This window comes from Octopus bimaculoides, chromosome 4 (genome assembly GCF_046866305.1).
Source record: "Octopus bimaculoides isolate indiv1 chromosome 4, ASM4686630v1, whole genome shotgun sequence".
Classification (NCBI taxonomy): Eukaryota; Metazoa; Mollusca; class Cephalopoda; order Octopoda; family Octopodidae; genus Octopus; species Octopus bimaculoides.
Window position 1 is genome coordinate 142,441,069 of NC_142931.1, and position 19,976 is coordinate 142,461,044.

Consider the following 19,976-nt stretch of genomic DNA (forward strand, 5'->3'; position numbering starts at 1 on the left):
TTCTTTATTGCCCACAAGGGGTTAAACATAGAGGGGACAAACAAAGACAAACAGAGGTATTAAGTCGATTACATCGACCACAGTGTGTAACTGGTACTTATTTAATTGACCCCAAAAGGATGAAAGGCAAAGTCAACCTTGGTGGAATTTGAACTCAGAACATGATGGTAGATGAAATACCACTAAGCATTTCGTCCGGCGTACAAACGATTCTGCCAGCTCACTGCCTTCCTGCTTCAATATATTAAGGGTACAATATTTAGCCCCTTACATTAAGAATCAAGAGAGTTCATCATGTGTGTGTGTGTGTGTGTGCAAGCGTGTATACACTGCAAAGTTATCAACAAGACTGAATCTGTGATTTAAAGGGCAAACTCTGTTGAATCTGTTCAATATCTATTATTGTTTTGTTTGCTTATCTTTTTTTTTTTTTTACATCTTAGGGGATGTACAGGATTAAGTTATTATTTTTTGGGTCAGTTTTGTTTTTGATTTTTGGTTGGTGCTTTTTTGTTTTGACCTGGATTGGAATTTGTCCTGTTGAGTATCCATATGAAATGTCTGGGCAGATTTTTTGGGCTATATGTTTGTCAAATCTGCCCAGTGATTATATTAGAGATAAAACTATTTGTAATACGAGAAGGTTTTTCTATTTATTTAGAATGTCTGTCTGCCTGTCTGTATGTATGTATAAATGTGTGTGTGTGTGTGTGTGTGTGTGTGTGTGTGTGTGTGTGTGTGTGTGTGTGTGAATAAGTAAATAGATTTGTTTGTTTAATAGTGAGTATTTAATTGCTCAATCAACTGAACTAGCCACAGTTTGCATTTAAGTTGTTTTATATTCTCCAGAGATGAGTATCTTTCATCCTTTCATTACTGTATTTTTAATGTAGTCCACTGCTTAATTATTTTCAAAGATAATTGAGATGTAAGAATGCGAAAAGATTCAATAGAACAATTAAGTTTCTCACTCATTGGTAAATGAAATTAGTGTTTTGAACACAAAGTGTTCAGAAAGAAAAAAAATTATGATGAAAGATTTAAAACTGAATATGAACGTCTTAAAAAATTGTATCTTATGACCAGAAGTGGTCTTGGCATTGAAAACGTTGCTATAAATGTTCACACCATTTAGGGTGCAGCCACCCATCCACCCAACTGCAAATAACTATTGATACACAAAAGAATTAACAACATGGTATAACACAACCAACCTTGGATGATCTCAGGACACTGTGCCTTACAATGGACTGAGATATCTGGCATTTTGCTGTTCTCAAGAAGATCTGGCCATCACAGTAAAATTATTAATGTTCACCTCTCATGCCAGTACCATGTAACAAAGCACTTGTGCTGATGCCTTGTAAAATTTACCCACACTGGCATCACATAAAAAGCACCCGACATGCCCTGTAAAGTGGTTTGTGTCAGGAAGGGCATCCAGCTGTAGAAACCAAGCCAAAGCAGACTGAAACCTGGGTCCAGCTAGTCAGCTCTGGTCAAACCATCCAATCCATGCCTGCATCAAAAACATGTTAAATGATAATGGTGATGGCCTTTGGCCTCTTTTGGGTGCCTTTAACAGAGTTCACTCTATTGCAAATATTGGGTCAGGAATCTGGTCTGAAAATAAATTCAGCCCTCCCTTCCTTCCTTTTGCCAGTGCTGGAGGCCTTAAAAACTGTTGGTTGCATTGCCTCTCTTCTTTTGACTAATTTACATAAAACATAAAACTGAAACACCATACAAGAAAATAGAAAATACAAGAAAAAGATCCCTTCTTAAGCCAAAGCTAAAACTTTATGAATGGATTAGGAAATTAACCCTTTCAAATGACAAATGTTTGTAAATTACAAATAATTTTGAAAATCAGAATCTGTAGGGATTTAGCATGATAACTTGTTGCCTGAAGCGCAAGTGACAACAGTACCTTCCCCACCCTCACACTTGAACAAAGGACTGATATGTCGAATTCTACCCACCTTACAGAAATTGAACTTAAACACTTATAGGAATTTTTACCAACACACAATCACTTCCTGAAATTCCATATTCTACATTATTAAGTTTGTGTTTGGAACCTTATTTTAAAAGTTTTTACATAAAATTATGACAGAAGGGTTTAACCCTTTTGTTACCATATTTATTGTGAGATGCTTTGTGTTTCTTTCAAGTAATTTTAAATCTGACAAAGAATTTAGTAAAATAACTTGGTTATCATTAAGCTGGTGTTAGGAACATAAATTGTGATTAAGGTTTAGTGGAAGATTTTAATTCAAAACTTTTGAAAACAAGACATTTGTACTACAGAGCCAAGGGCAGTTTCAGCCAGGTTGGTATCAAAGGGTTAATGGAAGAAATACACCGTCATAGAAACAACCAGAGGTGGCATCAGGAAGATTGATATGAGAAGGATTAAGAAATAAAATAAGTGGAAAACAGGGGTCAAATACTTACTGATTTGTCCTTTTTGTCTTTTCTTAAGAAAGAGAAGAAGCCTTTCTTTCTATGAGAATCTCTTGGGGGTGGCATGTGGATGTAGTTTTTTGATGGTCCCTGGCTTTGGTTTGACTTTGTTGGGTCTGCAATCCAACTGGTTGCAGACAGATCTGGCACAGACATGTAATGATCAGTTGATGCTGAAAATTATAAAGAATGGTAAAGCTATTGGACACTGGCAGTAAATAGGGAGTTGCAGACTTGTGGATGTTGGAGACTATGACAAAAGAGTAGAAGATGACAATGATGATGGGTGATTTATTATGATAATGGTCTTGATGAAGGTAATGACAATAGCTGTCACAGACGATGATGATATTCTCGTTAACGGTAGCGATACTCTGATAATTATGATAATGACAGTAAAGTGGAAGTCATTAGGGAATTATACAGAAGTTCTCTTGGTATTTGTTGTACTGAGGTCAACGTTTCCCTTCAACCTGTTGGGGGGTCAATGAAATAATCCCAGATGGTGGACTGGCAGAATTAAAAGAGTTTCAGAATGTCTTGCACTTTCTGTTCTAGGTCTTTACATTTTGAGAGCAACACCAGTGATGTCATTGTGCCAAGCTGTATCAGTCTTAAAAATGGCAGCCTTTCTCTTGGACAATTTCAGTGACTGACTTGGAGAAAAGAGACTTGCATGCAAAAATTATTGCCAGGCTTCTACTCACCTCATGCTGACATATACAGTAGGGTGGAGTGAAAATAAAAAATTGGGGAAATTGAAAATGCCTGAGGCCTAAAATCTTGCTATATACTATTACTAGAAAAATGCTTAAATTTTCGCTTAGATCAGTCAAGAGCATTTACTCCCTCAAACAACACAAACTCCGCTATTGTATAAAATTTACAAAAATTTGCCATTTTCAGCGTTTAGGTGGCTTGAGGGAGTAAATACCCTTGATTGATCTCAGCAAATATTTAGCATTTTTCTAGTAATTAAATATAACAATATTTTATCTCTCAGGCATTTTCAATTTTTACAATTTTTAAAAATGTTCACTCCACCCTAATATACAGACAGCTACAAAGTCAAGTCTGAATCATTTAGAGCTCAACTCTATAATGATAGTAATGGATCTAATATTGGTAATGATTGTAGCATAAATATAAAAGGATTATTAAGGTGACGACCACAGTAACATCAATACTGATAATAACTGATAATTATGATAATACTCCAATATTTATAATTATGATGGCACTTTAACGATGAGATCCTAAGTGATAAAAAATAACAGTATGGCAGTATCTCTTTTGGTAATACTCTTTTACTCTTTTATATTCTTTTACTTGTTTCAGTCATTTGACTGCGGCCATGCTGGAGCACCGCCTTTAGTCGAGCAAATCGACTCCAGGACTTATTCTTTGTAAGCCTAGTACTTATTTTATTGGTCTCTTTTTGCTGAACCGCTAAGTTACAGGGACTTAAACACACCACCATCGGTTGTCAAGCAATGTTGGGCAGGGACAAACAGACACACAAACATATACACACACATACATACGCATATATACGACGGGCTTCTTTTCAGTTTCCGTCTACCAAATCCACTCACAAAGCTTTGGTCGGCCCGAGGCTGTAGTAGAAGACACTTGCCCAAGGTGCCACGCAGTGGGACTGAACCCGGAACCATGTGGTTTGTAAGCAAGCTACTTACCACACAACCACTCCTATGCCTAATGGTGATGATTTAATAATGTCGGTATAAATAATGCTGATGACAGAGAATAAAGGTGACGAACTGGCAGATCTGTTGGCACACTGGGCAAAATGCTTGGCAGCATTATGTCCTTCTTTGTGTTATGAGTTCAAATTCCATCGAGATTGACCTTACCTTTCATCCTTTCAGGGTTAATAAAATAAGTAGCACTAGGGTCCATGTAATCAGCTCATCTCCTCCCCCAAACTGCTGGCCCTGGCTCAAAATTTGAATCCATTATTGATAGAAGTAATCTTAATAATGAAGATCAGGAATGTCATTAAGACAGCGCTGTAGGGGTCTGGCTTAACCCTGCCTGGGATTTGAAACCAAATCCATTGGCTTGTTGCTTGTCAAAACGAGCAGGAAATCCTCCACACTAGATGACTGATGAGGAAACACTCCAGCCCCTAGGACCTGTACTGGTCAAGGAAAGGTCAGCCCTTTGTTTAAGGTTTGACCTACATTACTGACCATAGCCTATATAACAGAGAGAATTTTCTATCTCTTCTTCTGATGTGTCAACTATGACCAAGGAACAACACCAGCTCTTTTATGTCAGCCAGACCAAGGAGCAACACCCACTTTTGCATCAGCCTTAACCAAGAGCAGCACTTCCTTTCATCCTTCACTTCATATGCTGAAAGAGGCTTTTGGCCGTAAGAAAGGTGATACCGCCTTTATCCTTTCTCCCTTTCTAGTCAGCACTATGACTACCTTACTCTTTCCCTCTCTACAGACAGACCACCTTTTTCTACATATCAACTACTAACCAGCGAGTCATCCTTGTCGTCACTATCACTAGAATTGCTGCCGTCTCTGTAACAACCTGTCAGGTAAATGAATAAATATATGTAAGGCTGGAGAGTACATCAGCCGAAACAATGTGTTAACAACAAACAAGATGAGAACAAATATCCATCAAATGTAAATAATGTAAACAATGTAAATAATAAATTACCTTTGTGAACAAGATTGAGCTCATGCTGTTGAAGACCTAATTCTTGGAGTGTATATTTGAGATTTATCACAGATCCAGGTTTGTCTGGACGTTGCAACACAAATACATTTGGGTCGAGGTTCTTCTCTTCACACACGCTCTGGTGCAACTCGTGCAAGGGATGGTTAGCGCTCATCCTGCGCACCACTTTCTGAGCATGTGGCAAGTTTATGGTCAGTCGATACGTCATCTGAAAATAGCAGTAAAATGACTTGTTAAAAAAAACATCATCATTATTAATTTATACATAATCTCATCAATGTTTTAATGCCCACTGTCCCACGGGTCAGACAAAACTGCTGAAGCAGGTTTTCCTATGGTCAACAACCCTCACCAGTTTCCAAGCAAAGTAATATTTTCTCCAAGTTATATATAATTAATGAAGTGCCCAGACATACTTTTAAAGAGGATTATAAACAGATGACCTGTTTTATGAATAGAGGCTTCTGTTTCCAGTCAGGAGAATTCATAACTGTGCAACAAGCTTATCCCAGTTTCTGTCTACCAAACTCACAAGTGGTATAACAGAAGGCACCAACTGTGTACACACAGTGAACACTCCCTAATCCACATGATTTCCAAAGAGAACTTCTCAACCACACAACTATGAGTGTGTGTGTGTGTATGTGTGAGGAGGGGGTATAACATCCATGCTTAAGCGGGGATAAATATTACTTCTCGGTAATGAAGGTGGGTATCAGAAGAATCAGCATCATAGATAAAGGCAAGAAGTGGGTGAAGTGATGATGGCAAAATTCAAGCTTGGGGTACACCAAATTTGATAGACTGTGGCTCTGAGGAAGCTCTATCTATACACAAAGTGATGGTGGGATTTGACTGGAAGCAAATGATCTCTGGGGATGAGATGAGCTGGAAGGAAAGGGCTGACCAGAACAGAAAGGGGGAGAGAGGAAGTGAGGAAAGCAAGACCCGGGTTGTCCTCTTTCAACCTTCTGCAGTCGCTGTGAATGGATATCAGTGGAGCAAGCTAGCAGGATTGATAGTAGCAGCTGCTAACATTAGGTGATACGGGTAGGACGTGTTCTGACTTAGCACAGCTGGACAGTCAACGAGAAGCAGATGAACTGTATCTCATTTCCTTGCATTACAGTTCCCTCATACCACATGATCAAAGAGATGAGACAGGAAAAGAGCCCCGAGGCAAACAGTTTTGCTAGGAGTTCACTTATTGGTTTTAGTAAGTATTGTGTCTCTTAATGTAAACCCATAACAACCTAACTGTCTTTAGATATTAACAAGCACTAGAGTGTTGATAATACTGGTTCTAAATTTTGGCACAAGGCCAGCAAGTTCAAGGTGGGGGTATAATTTGATTACATTGGCCACCAATGTTCAACTGGTACTTATTTTATCGATTCCCTCCCCAGAAAAGGATGAAAGGCAAAGTTGACCACACTGGAAATTGAACTCAGGACATAAAGATAGATGAAATGACGCTAAGCATTTCGCCCGGCTTGCTAATGGTTCTTCTAGTTTACCACCTTCAATGGTGTTGTTAATATTGGCAAAAATCTTTGATGGGGGTGTTCCAGCATGGCCACACAGTACAACGAAAAAGAAACTGGTAAAACAATATACATACATATATGCACAATACAGGTAGACACAAACATGCACATAGACAGACAGACAGACACAGGTATGAGGAGACACACATTTAGCATCTGTGCAAGAAGGAAAACAAAAGCCACACCAGAAACAACAGAAAACTAACATCATCATCATCATCATCATCATCGTTTAACGTCCGCTTTCCATGCTAGCATGGGTTGGACGATTTGACTGAGGACTGGTGAAACCGGATGGCAACACCAGGCTCCAGTCTGATTTGGCAGAGTTTCTACAGCTGGATGCCCTTCCTAACGCCAACCACTCAGAGAGTGTAGTGGGTGCTTTTACGTGTCACCCGCACGAAAACGGCCACGCTCGAAATGGTGTCTTTTATGTGCCACCCGCACAAGCCAGTCCAGGGGCACTGGCAACGATCTCGCTCGAAAATCCTACAGGAGCCAGTCAGGCGGTACTGGCAACGGCCACGCTCAAAATGGTGCATCTCATGTGCCACCCGCACAAGAACCAGTCCAGGGGCACTGGCAACGATCTTACTTGGCTTGCCGGGTCTTCTCACGCACAGCCCATTTCCAAAGGTCTCGGTCCGTAGTCATCGCCTCGGTGAGGCCCAATGTACGAAGGTCTTGCCTCACCACCTCAGCCCAGGTCTTCCTGGGCCTACCTCTTCCACGGGTTCCCTCAACTGTTAGGGTGTGGCACTTTTTCACGCAGCTATCCTCCTCCATTCTCACCACATGTCCATACCAGCGCAATCGTCTCTCTTGCACGCCACAACTGATGCTTCTAATGTTCAGCTTTTCTCTCAAGATACTTACACTCTGACGGGTATTCACATTGACATTACACATCCAACGGAGCATACTGGCTTCATTCCTTGCGAGCTTACGTATGTCCTCAGCAGTTACAGCCCATGTTTCACTGCCATGTAGCATGGTTGTTCGTACGCATGCGTCATACAGTCTGCCTTTTACTCTGAGTGAGAGTCCCTTTGTCGCCAGCAGGGGTAAGAGCTCTCTAAACTTTGCCCAGGCTATTCTTATTCTAGCAGCTACACTTTCAGCGCACCCACCCCCACTACTAACTTGGTCGCCCAGATAGCGGAAGCTATCGACTACCTCTAGTTTTTCACCCTGGAATGAGATAGAAGTTGTTTCCTGTTTGTTTGCAGTCTTTATTGCACCTGAACATCTGCCACAAACAAAAACTAACTTGCTAGTTAACCTGCCTTTGATGTTGCTGCACCTCTTATGTGTCCATAGCTTGCACCGGGTACATCTTATAGAGTTACTACCTACTCCTTTTCTACATACTGAGCAGGGCCATCTACCTGAAGGGGTTTGTGTTTTATCTACCTTCCTACTTATTAGGATTTTGGTTTTAGCTAGGTTGACTCTAAGGCCCTTCAATTCTAGACCTTGCTTCCACACCTGAAACTTCTCCTCTAGTTCTGATAGTGACTCCGCAATTAGGGCAAGGTCATCAGCATAGAGGAGCTCCCAGGGGCAACCTGTCTTGAACTCCTCTGTGATTGCCTGGAGGACTATGGTAAATAATAGGGGGCTGAGGACGGAACCTTGGTGGACCCCTACCTCTACCCGGAATTCATTGCTGTACTCATTTCCAACCCTCACCTTACTGGCCGCATCTCTGTACATGGCTCGCACAGCTCTCACTAGCCATTCTTCTATCCCAAGTTTCCTCATTGACCACCAGATAAGGGATCGGGGGACCCTGTCAAAGGCTTTCTCCATGTCAACGAAAGCCAGGTACAGAGGTTTATCCTTGGCTAGGTATTTCTCTTGCAACTGTCTCACTAGAAATAAGGCATCAGTAGTGCTTTTACCTGGCACGAACCCAAACTGCATCTCATCTAAATTGATTCGCTCCCTAATTAGTTGGGCTATGACCCTCTCTGTAACTTTCATAACCTGATCTAACAGCTTGATGCCTCTGTAATTATTTGTATCTAAAGCGTCCCCTTTACCTTTGTAGCAGTTGACTATGATGCTGCTACACCAGTCATAGGGTATGACTCCTTCGTGTATCACCTGGTTCGTAATACGGGTGACTAGGCTATAGCCAACACTGCCAGATATTTTGAGCATCTCTGCAGTGATTCCTGATGGGCCGGGGGCTTTCCCGGTCTTCATACTCTTAATTGCTTTATCTACCCTGGTACTATCAACTCGGATAGCTGGTCCCTCTATTGGGTCGACATAAGGCAGGCTCTCTTTCTCCCATTCATTCTCTTTATTAAGCAATCTATCGTAGTGGCATCTCCAGACCTCTTTCTTTGCATCCTCATTTAATGCAAGCGTACCATCATCCATGCGAACACATTTCTCTCCTACAACATCACTATTCTCTCTCCTACACTGTCTTGCAACCCGAAATACCTCGAGTCTTTGGTCCTCACGGCGCAGAACATTGGCAAATCTTTCCTTATCTGCTTCCCCTCTGGCTAAATAAACCTGTCGCCTAGCCTCCCTTCTGGCACATTGGTACAATTCCCTGCTACCACCGTTCTTCCAGTCCTTCCAAGCTTGTTTCTTTTGTCTAATAGCCCTGTCTACCTCCTTGTTCCACCACCACGTTACTCTGGGTTGGGAGGGGACCTTACACCACCCACAAATCTGGTCGGTGGCTTTCAACAGGTTGTCCCGCAGAAATCTCCAATTGTCTTCCACGTTGTATGATGCTATATCCCCTTCTATTTCGTTAAATGCTTCAAGTAACTTGTCTCTAAGTCTCTGTCCGTTTGCAGGGTCTTTAAGCTTCCACACCCTTCTTCTCCAAGCCTGTCTAATTCTGGGCACCCATTTTGCCTTGATCCCAAAGTCGCTAACTACTAATCTATGTTGTGGGGTACATTCTTCGCCAGGGTAGGTTTTGGCATTTATAAGCCGCCCTCTTTCCCTATTTCTGGCGAGGATGTAGTCGATTTGGCTAGAGTGTCTGCCGGAGCGGTAGGTGACTAGGTGACTGGCAGGTTTCCTGAAGTTGGTATTGCAGACTATAAGATTGGTTGCATCACAGAACTCCAGCAGTCTGGTTCCCTCCTCGTTGCGGGAACCGAAGCCATAGCCTCCATGTATGCCATGGAAGCCCCCAGCACGACGTCCGACATGACCGTTGAAGTCTCCAGCCACAAAGAGAAGGTCCCTGTCACTCGTCGACGAGGTAGTTTGCAAGAGGGTGTCATAGAATTGGTCTTTCAGACCATCTGGTAGCCCAGGTTGAGGTGCATAGGCTGAGATGACAGTAGCTAATCTATGATGAAGCACTAGTCTGATCTTAAGTACTCTGTCACTTACTCTAACGACCTCGATTACCTTATCCACCCATTTCTCCGCTAGAAGTATTCCTACGCCCCCGACCCCGTCAGTGTTCCCTGCCCAGAAAATCTTGTACCTGTGTTCTTTGCCTGTGAGGAACCTTGCAGAACCTCCTCTCCATCTTACTTCCTGGATGCAGCACATATCTACGCATCTCCGTTCAAGCATCTCAACAATTTCACCAGATCTACCTTTCAGCGTGCCGACGTTGAGAGTGCCAATCCTAACAGTATGGGTTATAAAGTAAACATTGCTATTGGCAACCAGCCAACCTCCGAAAGACCCCCCCACCCGCCCAGCCAGCCACAATACAGTCAGTATACCAAGTACTATATTATCACACTGTATTTCTCACTTCACTACTCCTTTAAACTGGATTAACACATCAGGCTGGATTAAGAGGAGGATTATAGTAAACACTACACCTCTGAGAATGTTTTACTGGGTTAAGTATTATCAGAATATTGATCTGCTTAATTCTAGTGTTCCATTCTTAACTCTGATCGGATTTTAGGTTTTTTTTAAAACTCTGCCTTTTTTTTTTCTCTTTAGCTTTATTGCAACCGTATATGCATTTACTGCACTCGTAATGCATGTTGCTACCTTTTCCCCATGATTCTGATTCTCAAATATCTGGGCCTGCATTGTAGCTGCTATATACAAACATTTAAGACTACGTCTAAAAGAGCCAATGTAGGACCCTCTGTGTGTCACACCCTATCAAAAATAGCTGCCAAATCTCCTCAAATCACAACTCACTGTTTTAAAAAACAACATGTTTGACAATGTAGTCTTGAGTAGACAGTACCTTTCTCTGCAGAGTCAAAACCCTAACTATGAAGGAGAAACAGCAAGATTGCCCTTAACCCTTTCATTACCAACCTGGCTGAAACCACCTCTGGCTCTGTAGTACAAATGTCTTGTTTTCATAAGTTTTGAATTAAGATCTTCCACCAAACCTTAGTCACAATTTATGTTCCTAACACTAGCTGAATGATAAATAAGTTATTTTACTAAATTCTTTGTTATATTTAAAATTAATTGAAAGAAACATAGAGCATCTCAAAATAAATAAGGTTACAAAAGGGTTAAAATATATAAGTGAGAAACAATTCTTAACCTTTTCAATACCAACCCGGCTGAAACTGCCTCTGAGTACAAATGTGTTGTTTTCATAAGTTTAGAATTAAAATCTTCCACTAAACCTTAGTCACAATTTATGTTCCTAACACTAGCTGAATGATAACTAAGTTATTTGACTAAATTCTTTGTTATATTTAAAGTAATTGAAAGAAACAGAGAGCATCTCAAAATAAATACGGTAACAAAAGGGTTAAAATATATATAATAGAGAAACAATTCTTAACCCTTTCGATACCAACCCGGCTGAAACCAGCTCTGGCTCTGAGTACAAATGTCTTGTTTTCATAAGTTTTGAATTAAGATCTTCCACCAAACCTTAGTCACAATTTATGTTCTTAACACTAGCTGAATGATAACTAAGTTATTTGACTAAATTCTTTGTTATATTTAAAGTAACTGAAAGAAACAGAGAGCATCTCAACAGAAATACAGCAATGAAAGGGTTAGTGGTAGATACACTGGCTTTCCAGGGCTCAAAATATCTCATAGCATGAGCACAAATCATTGAGAAGATTTATAGATACATGATCAGTGTCATCCAGGTCATATTGAATGCTATATTCTGCAGAGCTCTGCATCCTAATCGAAGACGAAGCCCACTCAACAGTATTTTGAGAGTACTGGCAGTGACATAAAACATTAAACTGAAGACTGACCAAATCAAATAAGGGGACAGATTCCTGTGTAGCATGGTGAGATGTATCTCAGTTGTAGCCACTTGGAAAAACAGGAAAAGGTAGGATGGTCCCGGTTGGAATGTCTGATCCTATACATCTACTGCTTGATTAGGACTGACCTGGGGTTAAACAAACAACCTCCACCACATATATATATATATATATGAAGGCCATCCCAAAACACAACCTCTTTTACCTTTACTATTATTACCTGTACAATGGCCTCTGTTCCTTTAAACTACCAGTTTTAGCTACCCTCTTTCCACCCAGGCCACCTAACCTGATTCCTGCCTACCACCCCCTCTCTCTCTCTTTCCTGTCACTTTCTACTCAGCCCCTCTACCCCAGTGACAATAAATATACAAATTCATATTTATATCTGGCAACCATTAACTTACAACTTTTCAACAGCAATGTTAACCTGGTCAATCTCACAATGCTACACATCCAGCATTGATCATGGCCACAACTTCTTCCTCCAGACCAAAGGTTCTCAAGGAGGCATTAGGCTATAGGGGGCAGTGAGGTAACATTATGAAAACACTGAATTTTATCTATAGTAGTAATTACATTGGAAATATTGCATTTCTAAATCTCTCCGAGAGAGAGTTATACAGGAGCAGCAGGATAAAGTGATGGTTTGCTGCCAACTTAATGTGGCAGTCCCAGGAAAGGGAAGAATGCTACTGCTATTTAACCCCAGGAAACACCATTTCTAGTTGGCAATGTGACACAAGTGTTCTATGTTCCTAAGTTTTCAAACAGGGTAGATAAGCACCTCCACCCAACAATGCCAGCATCCAGAGACTAGTTTCAGGGTTGTTGCTCTTCATCGGTTTAGAGTAGTTTGGCCTTGCTAGCTGTCAGTGCTAAATTGCTGTTGAAAACTTATAGAATTTCAAGTGAAATAAATTCACTGATCTACAAAATTAGAAATATTGCATTTCTAAATCTCTCAGAGAGAGAATTATAGAGGAGCAGCACGATAAAGTGATGGTTTGTTGCCAACTTAACGTGGCAGTCTCAGGAAAGGGAAGACTGCTACTGCTATTTAGCCAAGAAACACCGTTTCTAGTTGCCTACGTGATTATATTATATACAATAAAACAAGTAATGGTTATTAAAATAAAATGAGATCTCATCAAACACAGGAAAGTCATTAACTTGCAATGTTTAAAATAAATTTACAACTTCTGTCTTTACTAATTGTTTATCATTTCACTGTTAATAACTTATAAAATCCATTTTATAGTAAAATTTTTAGATTATCATCCATGTTTTATTAGTTTTGTCGTGATTTCTCACTCACCAATTGGGTGGGTGTTATGCATAATAACTACTTAAAAGGATGTGGGGGAGGGTGTTACAAAAAAAACAAATGATGTTTATGAACAACAGCTCCAGACCTATCAAATAAGATAAAAAATATTTAGCCTCAATGGGTGCAGGCATGGCTGTTTGCTAAGAAACTTGCTTCCCAACCACATGGTTCTGGGCTCAGTTCCACCTTAGGCAATTGTCTTCTACAATAGTCTTGGACTGACTAAAGCTCTGTGAGTAGATTTGGTAGATGGAAACTGAAAGAAGCCTACTGTATGTCAACATCATCATCGTTTAACATCCGTTTTCCATTTTGGCATGGGTTGGACGGTTTGACTGAGGTCTAGGGAGACCAGCAGCTGCACCAAGCCCCAATCTGATCTGGCAACGTTTCTACAGCTGGATGCCCTTCCAAACACCAACCACTCCAAGAGTGTAGTGGGTGCTTTTTTCATGCCACATAAAAATAATTGTAAAAAGAATATACGTGGGATCTAAATGGAAAAAAAGTGAGACAAGAAGAGAACTAGTAAGAATTTTTTTTCAATACTAAAATTAAGAGTGGTTAAGAGTGTCTAACAATTCCAATTAATAAATCATTGAAGTTCAATCTGTTTTTAAAAAATATAAATTGTACATAATACAGTAAGAGGAAAATTACTTTCTACAGTCGTTTTCAGAGGAGCAGCCGGAACGCGGAAGAAGCATGTTCATGTCTGCATGGACCAGGACAAGCAGGGGAGAGTGGAGGAAGGCAAGCTATCGGTTGATGATGAGGGTGGACGCGATCAGGCACTGGTCTTCCACCAGGCACCCAGCAGCCTATGCCAACTGCTGTTGAGTGCAGAGCAGCGCAGAGGAGACCAAACTCAGCTGACCAGCTCGTACCCCTTATAGTTGTCTGGTTGCCCTTTTAGTTGTCTGGTACCCCTTATAGTTGTCTGGTCACCCCTTATAGTTGTCTGGTCACGACACTTGCCTCATATATACCTAAGAGATAGCAACATTGATTATACTTTATCCTGGTCCATAATTACAGAGCCCCCTACCTTGTAGTGCTAGTTTGAATAGATGCAGGTTATGTATAAGGGAATCATATAGTTCAAACACATTAAATTCTCTGATGGGGCATGGCTGTGTGGTTAGGAAGCTTGCTTCCCAGCTACATGGTTTCGGGTTCAGTCCAACCGCATGGCACCTTGGGCAAGTGTCTTCTGCTATAGCCCCGAGCCAACTGAAGCTTTGTGATTGAATTTGGTAGGTGGAAGTTACTGCCGTGTGTGTATATGTCTGTGTATGTGCTTGTGCCTCTCTGCTAGAGAGAGAGAGAGGGATATACACACACACATACATACATACAGGGGCATAGCTAGAGTAAATGGCACCCAGGGCAAGCATTAAAATTGTGCCCCCTCCCCAACCAAAAAGCAGAACATGCATTTTCTAAGCTCAAGTAATAACACCTATTCTGTTTACACCCCCATGTATATACATACATATATGTATGTGTGTATACATATATGTGTGTATCTGTTTATCCCCCACCACTACTTGACAACCGGTGATGGTGTGTTTACGTCCCTTTAACTTAGAAAGTTCAGCAAAAGGGACCAATAGAATAAATACTAGGCGTAAGAAATAAATCCTGGGGTAGATTTGTTCAACTAAATCCCGTCGAGGCGGTGCTCCAGCATGACCGCAGTCAAATGACTGAAACAAATTGAAAAAAAAAAAAATAGAAGATAACATCTTGCTGATGATTAGTAGCTGAAAACTCCTTTTGTATAAAGATGAAAAAAAATTATGCCAGGCACCACCTATTTGCATGAGAGTACATGTAATCTTTCATAGTTTAGGAGGGAGTGTGTGTGTGTATATATATATATATATATATATATATATATACATACATATATGTACATACCTACATCTATATGTATACATACATGCATATATGGGTACAGGACATCAAAAACACATTAAACACAATGAGAAACGAAAACAAAAAAACGAAAACAGAAAACAAACTTTTTTCAAACAACGAAAAAACAGAGAAACGAGACATGCAACATAAAGAGTATACCCCTTCGTCAGTTGTCCCTGTTCCACCTACTCCGCAACAGTCCTTCCCGCAAAGCAAATTAAATAAAATTTGGAATTTTTTGCAGAGGGTGAAAGTGTTAGTGAGAACAGGACAGTGAAACCAAACGGTGAGGGCTGTTGAGCCAAGACGACAGAAAAATTATTATGAACGCTAGGTTCATAATATATACATATATACATATAGTTGAAATTTACAGAAAAGCAAAAGACAAAGACAGGTGTATAAACAACAAGCAGGCGGGAGGTGAGAAAGTCTTTCAGGTGTCGAGCCTAAGCTCTTCAACAGAAAGGCACACGAGGAAATAAACAGAGAGAGAATAAAAAAACTTTTGGTGTTAGTGGTCAATCATGGCAATATATATATATTACAGAGATGTACTTGCATGGCAAGTGACTTGATCTGAGATCGTGTGCTGAAAGAAAAACAAGAGATGCAGCACAAAATTTTGACAGAAAGGAATGAGAGGAAATAAACAGAGAGAGAAAGAAAAACAACATGTAGAGTTCAGTGGTCCAACATGGTGAATAAATAAATATATATATATATATCCATACAAACACACACGTATAGTCAATTCAAATAAATGAATAACACAAACGAAAAAACAAATTTGAGGACGTTCACAAGAAATGTATTTGCTTGAGGCTTGGTGAAGGGAGAGAGTTTGATATTTTGAGCATAGCTCTTCATCAGAAAGGAGAATGGAAAAAGTCCAAACATGGAAAAGAAACCACCAATGGCCCATGTGTAGTTACATTGCTCAAGTCTTATATATATATATATATATATATATATACATACATATGAGGGAATAGACAAACGAAAGACATTTATTGGAAGTTACATGTTTTGATGAAAATAGTTTGATTCAGACGCCTTGGTACTCTGAGTTTCAAGTGTGTGGCTAGTCTTCAGCCAATGGGGTTTGAATGAGAGTTCGATTGAAGAGGGTCAATGTTTATTACTGGACATTAGCCTGCAATTGGTTGAGAAAGGTCACATGGTATAGCAGTGTGATGCTGGTATTTCAACAACAACATTTAGTTGGAAAATATTGTATAGTGAACAGGAAATCAATCACATGGTGAACAGGAAATCAACTACATGGTGGACAAGAAATCGGTTGTGTGGTGGTGGCGGTGGTGGTAGATGTGGGGGTATATATGTGTATATATGTACATGTATATGCCCATATATCTGCATGTATGCATCCATACTTATACGAGTATGTATGTGTGCCTTGATGTACATTCACATATCTATGTATGTACACATACATGAAGGCACACATACACACGCACACACACACGTGCATGCACACCTTTATCTCCATGTACATATGCACATGAGCACATGCACACGTGTACATAAACACATGTGCATGTGTACACACATACACATGCATGGGTGCACATGTATATGGGTGCTTGTGCATGCACAAATCTGTGCACATGCATATGATGAGCAGATGCATATGCATACACATGCACACATTTTGTCATGTAGTCATGCATAAGGAGGGATGTACAATGGGTGAGTATGTGATAGATGCACTGGGAGAGTATGCACTATGAGCACACCACAAATTCATCCTCTTGAATGCCTGAATGGCTCACCGGTGATAGTTGAGGGATTACTGTACATGCTTCTGAACAAAGCATTAGTTGAGTACAGAGTGGTAATAAGAAAATGAGAGGACACAGGAATAAACAATTATGGTATGGACTTTGTTTGCTTACAGCCGTTTCTGCTATTAGATGTTGTGGACGTATAATTGAGTGCCTGAGTAATATTTTACAGCTTCTCCAGAGCGTCAGATATGAAGTCATATTCAAGACTCCAATGAAGCTAAAAGGTGTTACTCAGACATTCAGTCATGAGCCCATTGCATCTTATAATAGGAACAGCTGTAAGATAATGAAGTTCATAAGATAATCGTTTATTCCTGTGTCCTTTCATTTTCATATATATATATATATATATATATATATATATATATATATATATATCATCATCATCATCGTTTAACGTCCGCTTTCCATGCTAGCATGGGTTGGACGATTTGACTGAGGACTGGTGAAACTGGATGGCAACACCAGGCTCCAATCTAATTTGGCAGTTTCTACAGCTGGATGCCCTTCCTAACGCCAACCACTCAGAGAGTGTAGTGGGTGCTTTTACGTGTCACCTGCACGAAAACGGCCACGCTCGAAATGGTGTCTTTTATGTGCCACCCGCACAAGAGCCAGTCCAGGGGCACTGGCAACGATCTTGCTCGAAAACCCTACAAAGGCCAGTCAGGCGGTACTGGCAACGGTCACGCTCAAGATGGTACATCTTATGTGCCACCCGCACAAGAGCCAGTCCAGGGGCACTGGCAACGATCTTACTTGGCTTGCCGGGTCTTCTCACACACAGCACATTTCCAAAGGTCTCGGTCAGTAGTCATCGCCTCGGTGAGGTCCAATGTTCGAAGGTCTTGCCTCACCACCTCAACGCCCAGGTCCTCCTGGGCCTACCTCTTCCACGGGTTCCCTCAACTGTCAGGGAGTGGCACTTTTTCACGCAGCTATCCTCATTCATTCTCACCACATGTCCAAACCAGCGCAATCGTCTCTCTTGCACACCACTACTGATGCTTCTTATGTTCAGCTTTTCTCTCAAGATACTTACACTCTGACGGATATGCACATTGACATTACACATCTAGCAGAGCATACTGGCTTCATTCCTTGCGAGCTTACGCATGTCCTCAGCAGTCACAGCCCATGTTTCACTGCCATGTAGCATGGCTGTTCATACAGATGCGTCATACAGTCTGCCTTTTACTCTGAGTGAGAGTCCCTTTGTCGCCAGCAGAGGTAAGAGCTCTCTAAACTTTGCCCAGGCTATTCTTATTCTAGCAGCTACACTTTCAGCGCACACACCCCCACTACTAACTTGGTCACCCAGATAGCGGAAGCTATCGATTACCTCTAGTTTTTCTCCCTGGAATGAGATAGAAGTTGTTTCCTGTTTGTTTACAGTGTTTATTGCACCTGAACATCTGCCACATACAAAAACTAACTTCGTAGTTAATCTGCCTTTGATATTGCTGCACCTCTTATGTGTCCATAGCTTGCACAGGGTACATCTTATAGAGTTACTACCTACTCCTTTTCTGCATACTGAGCAGGGCCATCTACCTGAAGGGGTTTGTGTTTTATCTACCTTCCTACTTATTAGGATTTTGGTTTTTGCTAGGTTGACTCTAAGGCCCTTCGATTCTAGTCCTTGCTTCCACACCTGAAACTTCTCCTCTAGTTCTGATAGTGACTCCGCAATTAGCGCAAGGTCATCAGCATAGAGGAGCTCCCAGGGGCAACCTGTCTTGAATTCATCTGTGATCGCCTGGAGGACTATGATAAATAGGAGGGGGCTGAGGACGCAAACTTGGTGGACCCCTACCTCTACCCGGAATTCATTACTGTACTCATTTCCAACCCTCACCTTACTGGCAGCATCTCTGTACATGGCTCGCACAGCTCTCACTAACCATTCTTCTATCCCAAGTTTCCTCATTGACCACCAGATAAGGGATCGGGTTACCCTGTCAAAGGCTTTCTCCATGTCAACGAAGGCCAGATACAGAGGTTTATCCTTGGCTAGGTATTTCTCCTGCAGCTGTCTCACTAGAAATATGGCATCAGTGGTGCTTTTACCTGGCACGAACCCAAACTGCATCTCATCTAAATTGATTCGCTCCCTAATTAGTTGGGCTATGACCCTCTCCGTAACTTTCATAATCTGATCTAACAGCTTGATGCCTCTGTAATTATTTGTATCTAGAGCGTCAACTTTACCTTTGTAGCAGTTGACTATGGTGCTGCTACACCAGTCATTGAGTATGACTCCTTCATGTATCACCTGGTTCGTAATACGGGTGACTAGGCTGTAGCCGACACTGCCAGATATTTTGAGGATCTCTGCAGTGATTCCTGATGGGCCGGGGGCTTTCCCTGTCTTCATACTCTTAATTGCTTTATCTACCCTGGTACTGTCAACTCGGATAGCTGGTCCCTCTGTTGGGTCAACATACGGCAGGCTCTCCTTCTCCCATTCATTCTCTTTATTAAGCAATCTATCGTAGTGGCATCTCCAGACCTCTTTCTTTGCAGCCTCATTTAGTGCAAGCATACCATCATCCATGCAAACACATTTCTCTCCTACAACATCACTATTCTCTCTCCTACACTGTCTTGCAACACGAAATACCTCGAGTCTTTGGTTCTCACGGCACAGAACATTGGCAAATCTTTTCTTATCTGCTTCCCCTCTGGCTAAATAAACCTGTCGCCTAGCTTCCCTTCTGGCAGATTGGTACAATTCCCTGCTACCACCGTTCTTCCAGTCCTTCGAAGTCTGTTTCTTTTGTCTAATAGCCCCGTCTACCTCCTTGTTCCACCACCACATTACTCTGGGTCGAGAGGGGACTTTACACCAGCCACAGATCTGGTCGGTGGCTCTCAACAAGTTGTCCCGCAGAAATCTCCAATTGTCTTCCACGTTGTATGATGCTATATCCCCTTCTATTTCGTCAAATGCTTCAAGTAACTTGTC

The 19,976-nt window shown here is 41.2% G+C and overlaps 1 protein-coding gene across 24 annotated transcripts in view; it reads right to left on the reverse strand.

Annotated features, from left to right (window-relative positions):
• The window catches only part of LOC106877933 (uncharacterized), a 266,382-nt gene that overhangs the window by 37,517 nt on the left and 208,889 nt on the right, over nt 1–19,976 (reverse strand). For all 24 annotated transcript variants that reach the window (XM_089351599.1, XM_089351593.1, XM_089351601.1 and 21 more), the window contains 2 exons: nt 5,167–5,395; nt 2,458–2,639 (listed from right to left, as the gene is read on the reverse strand). In XM_089351599.1, the coding sequence (XP_089207725.1) occupies nt 2,458–2,639; nt 5,167–5,395 (411 nt within the window). The remainder of the gene's footprint in view (nt 1–2,457; nt 2,640–5,166; nt 5,396–19,976) is intronic.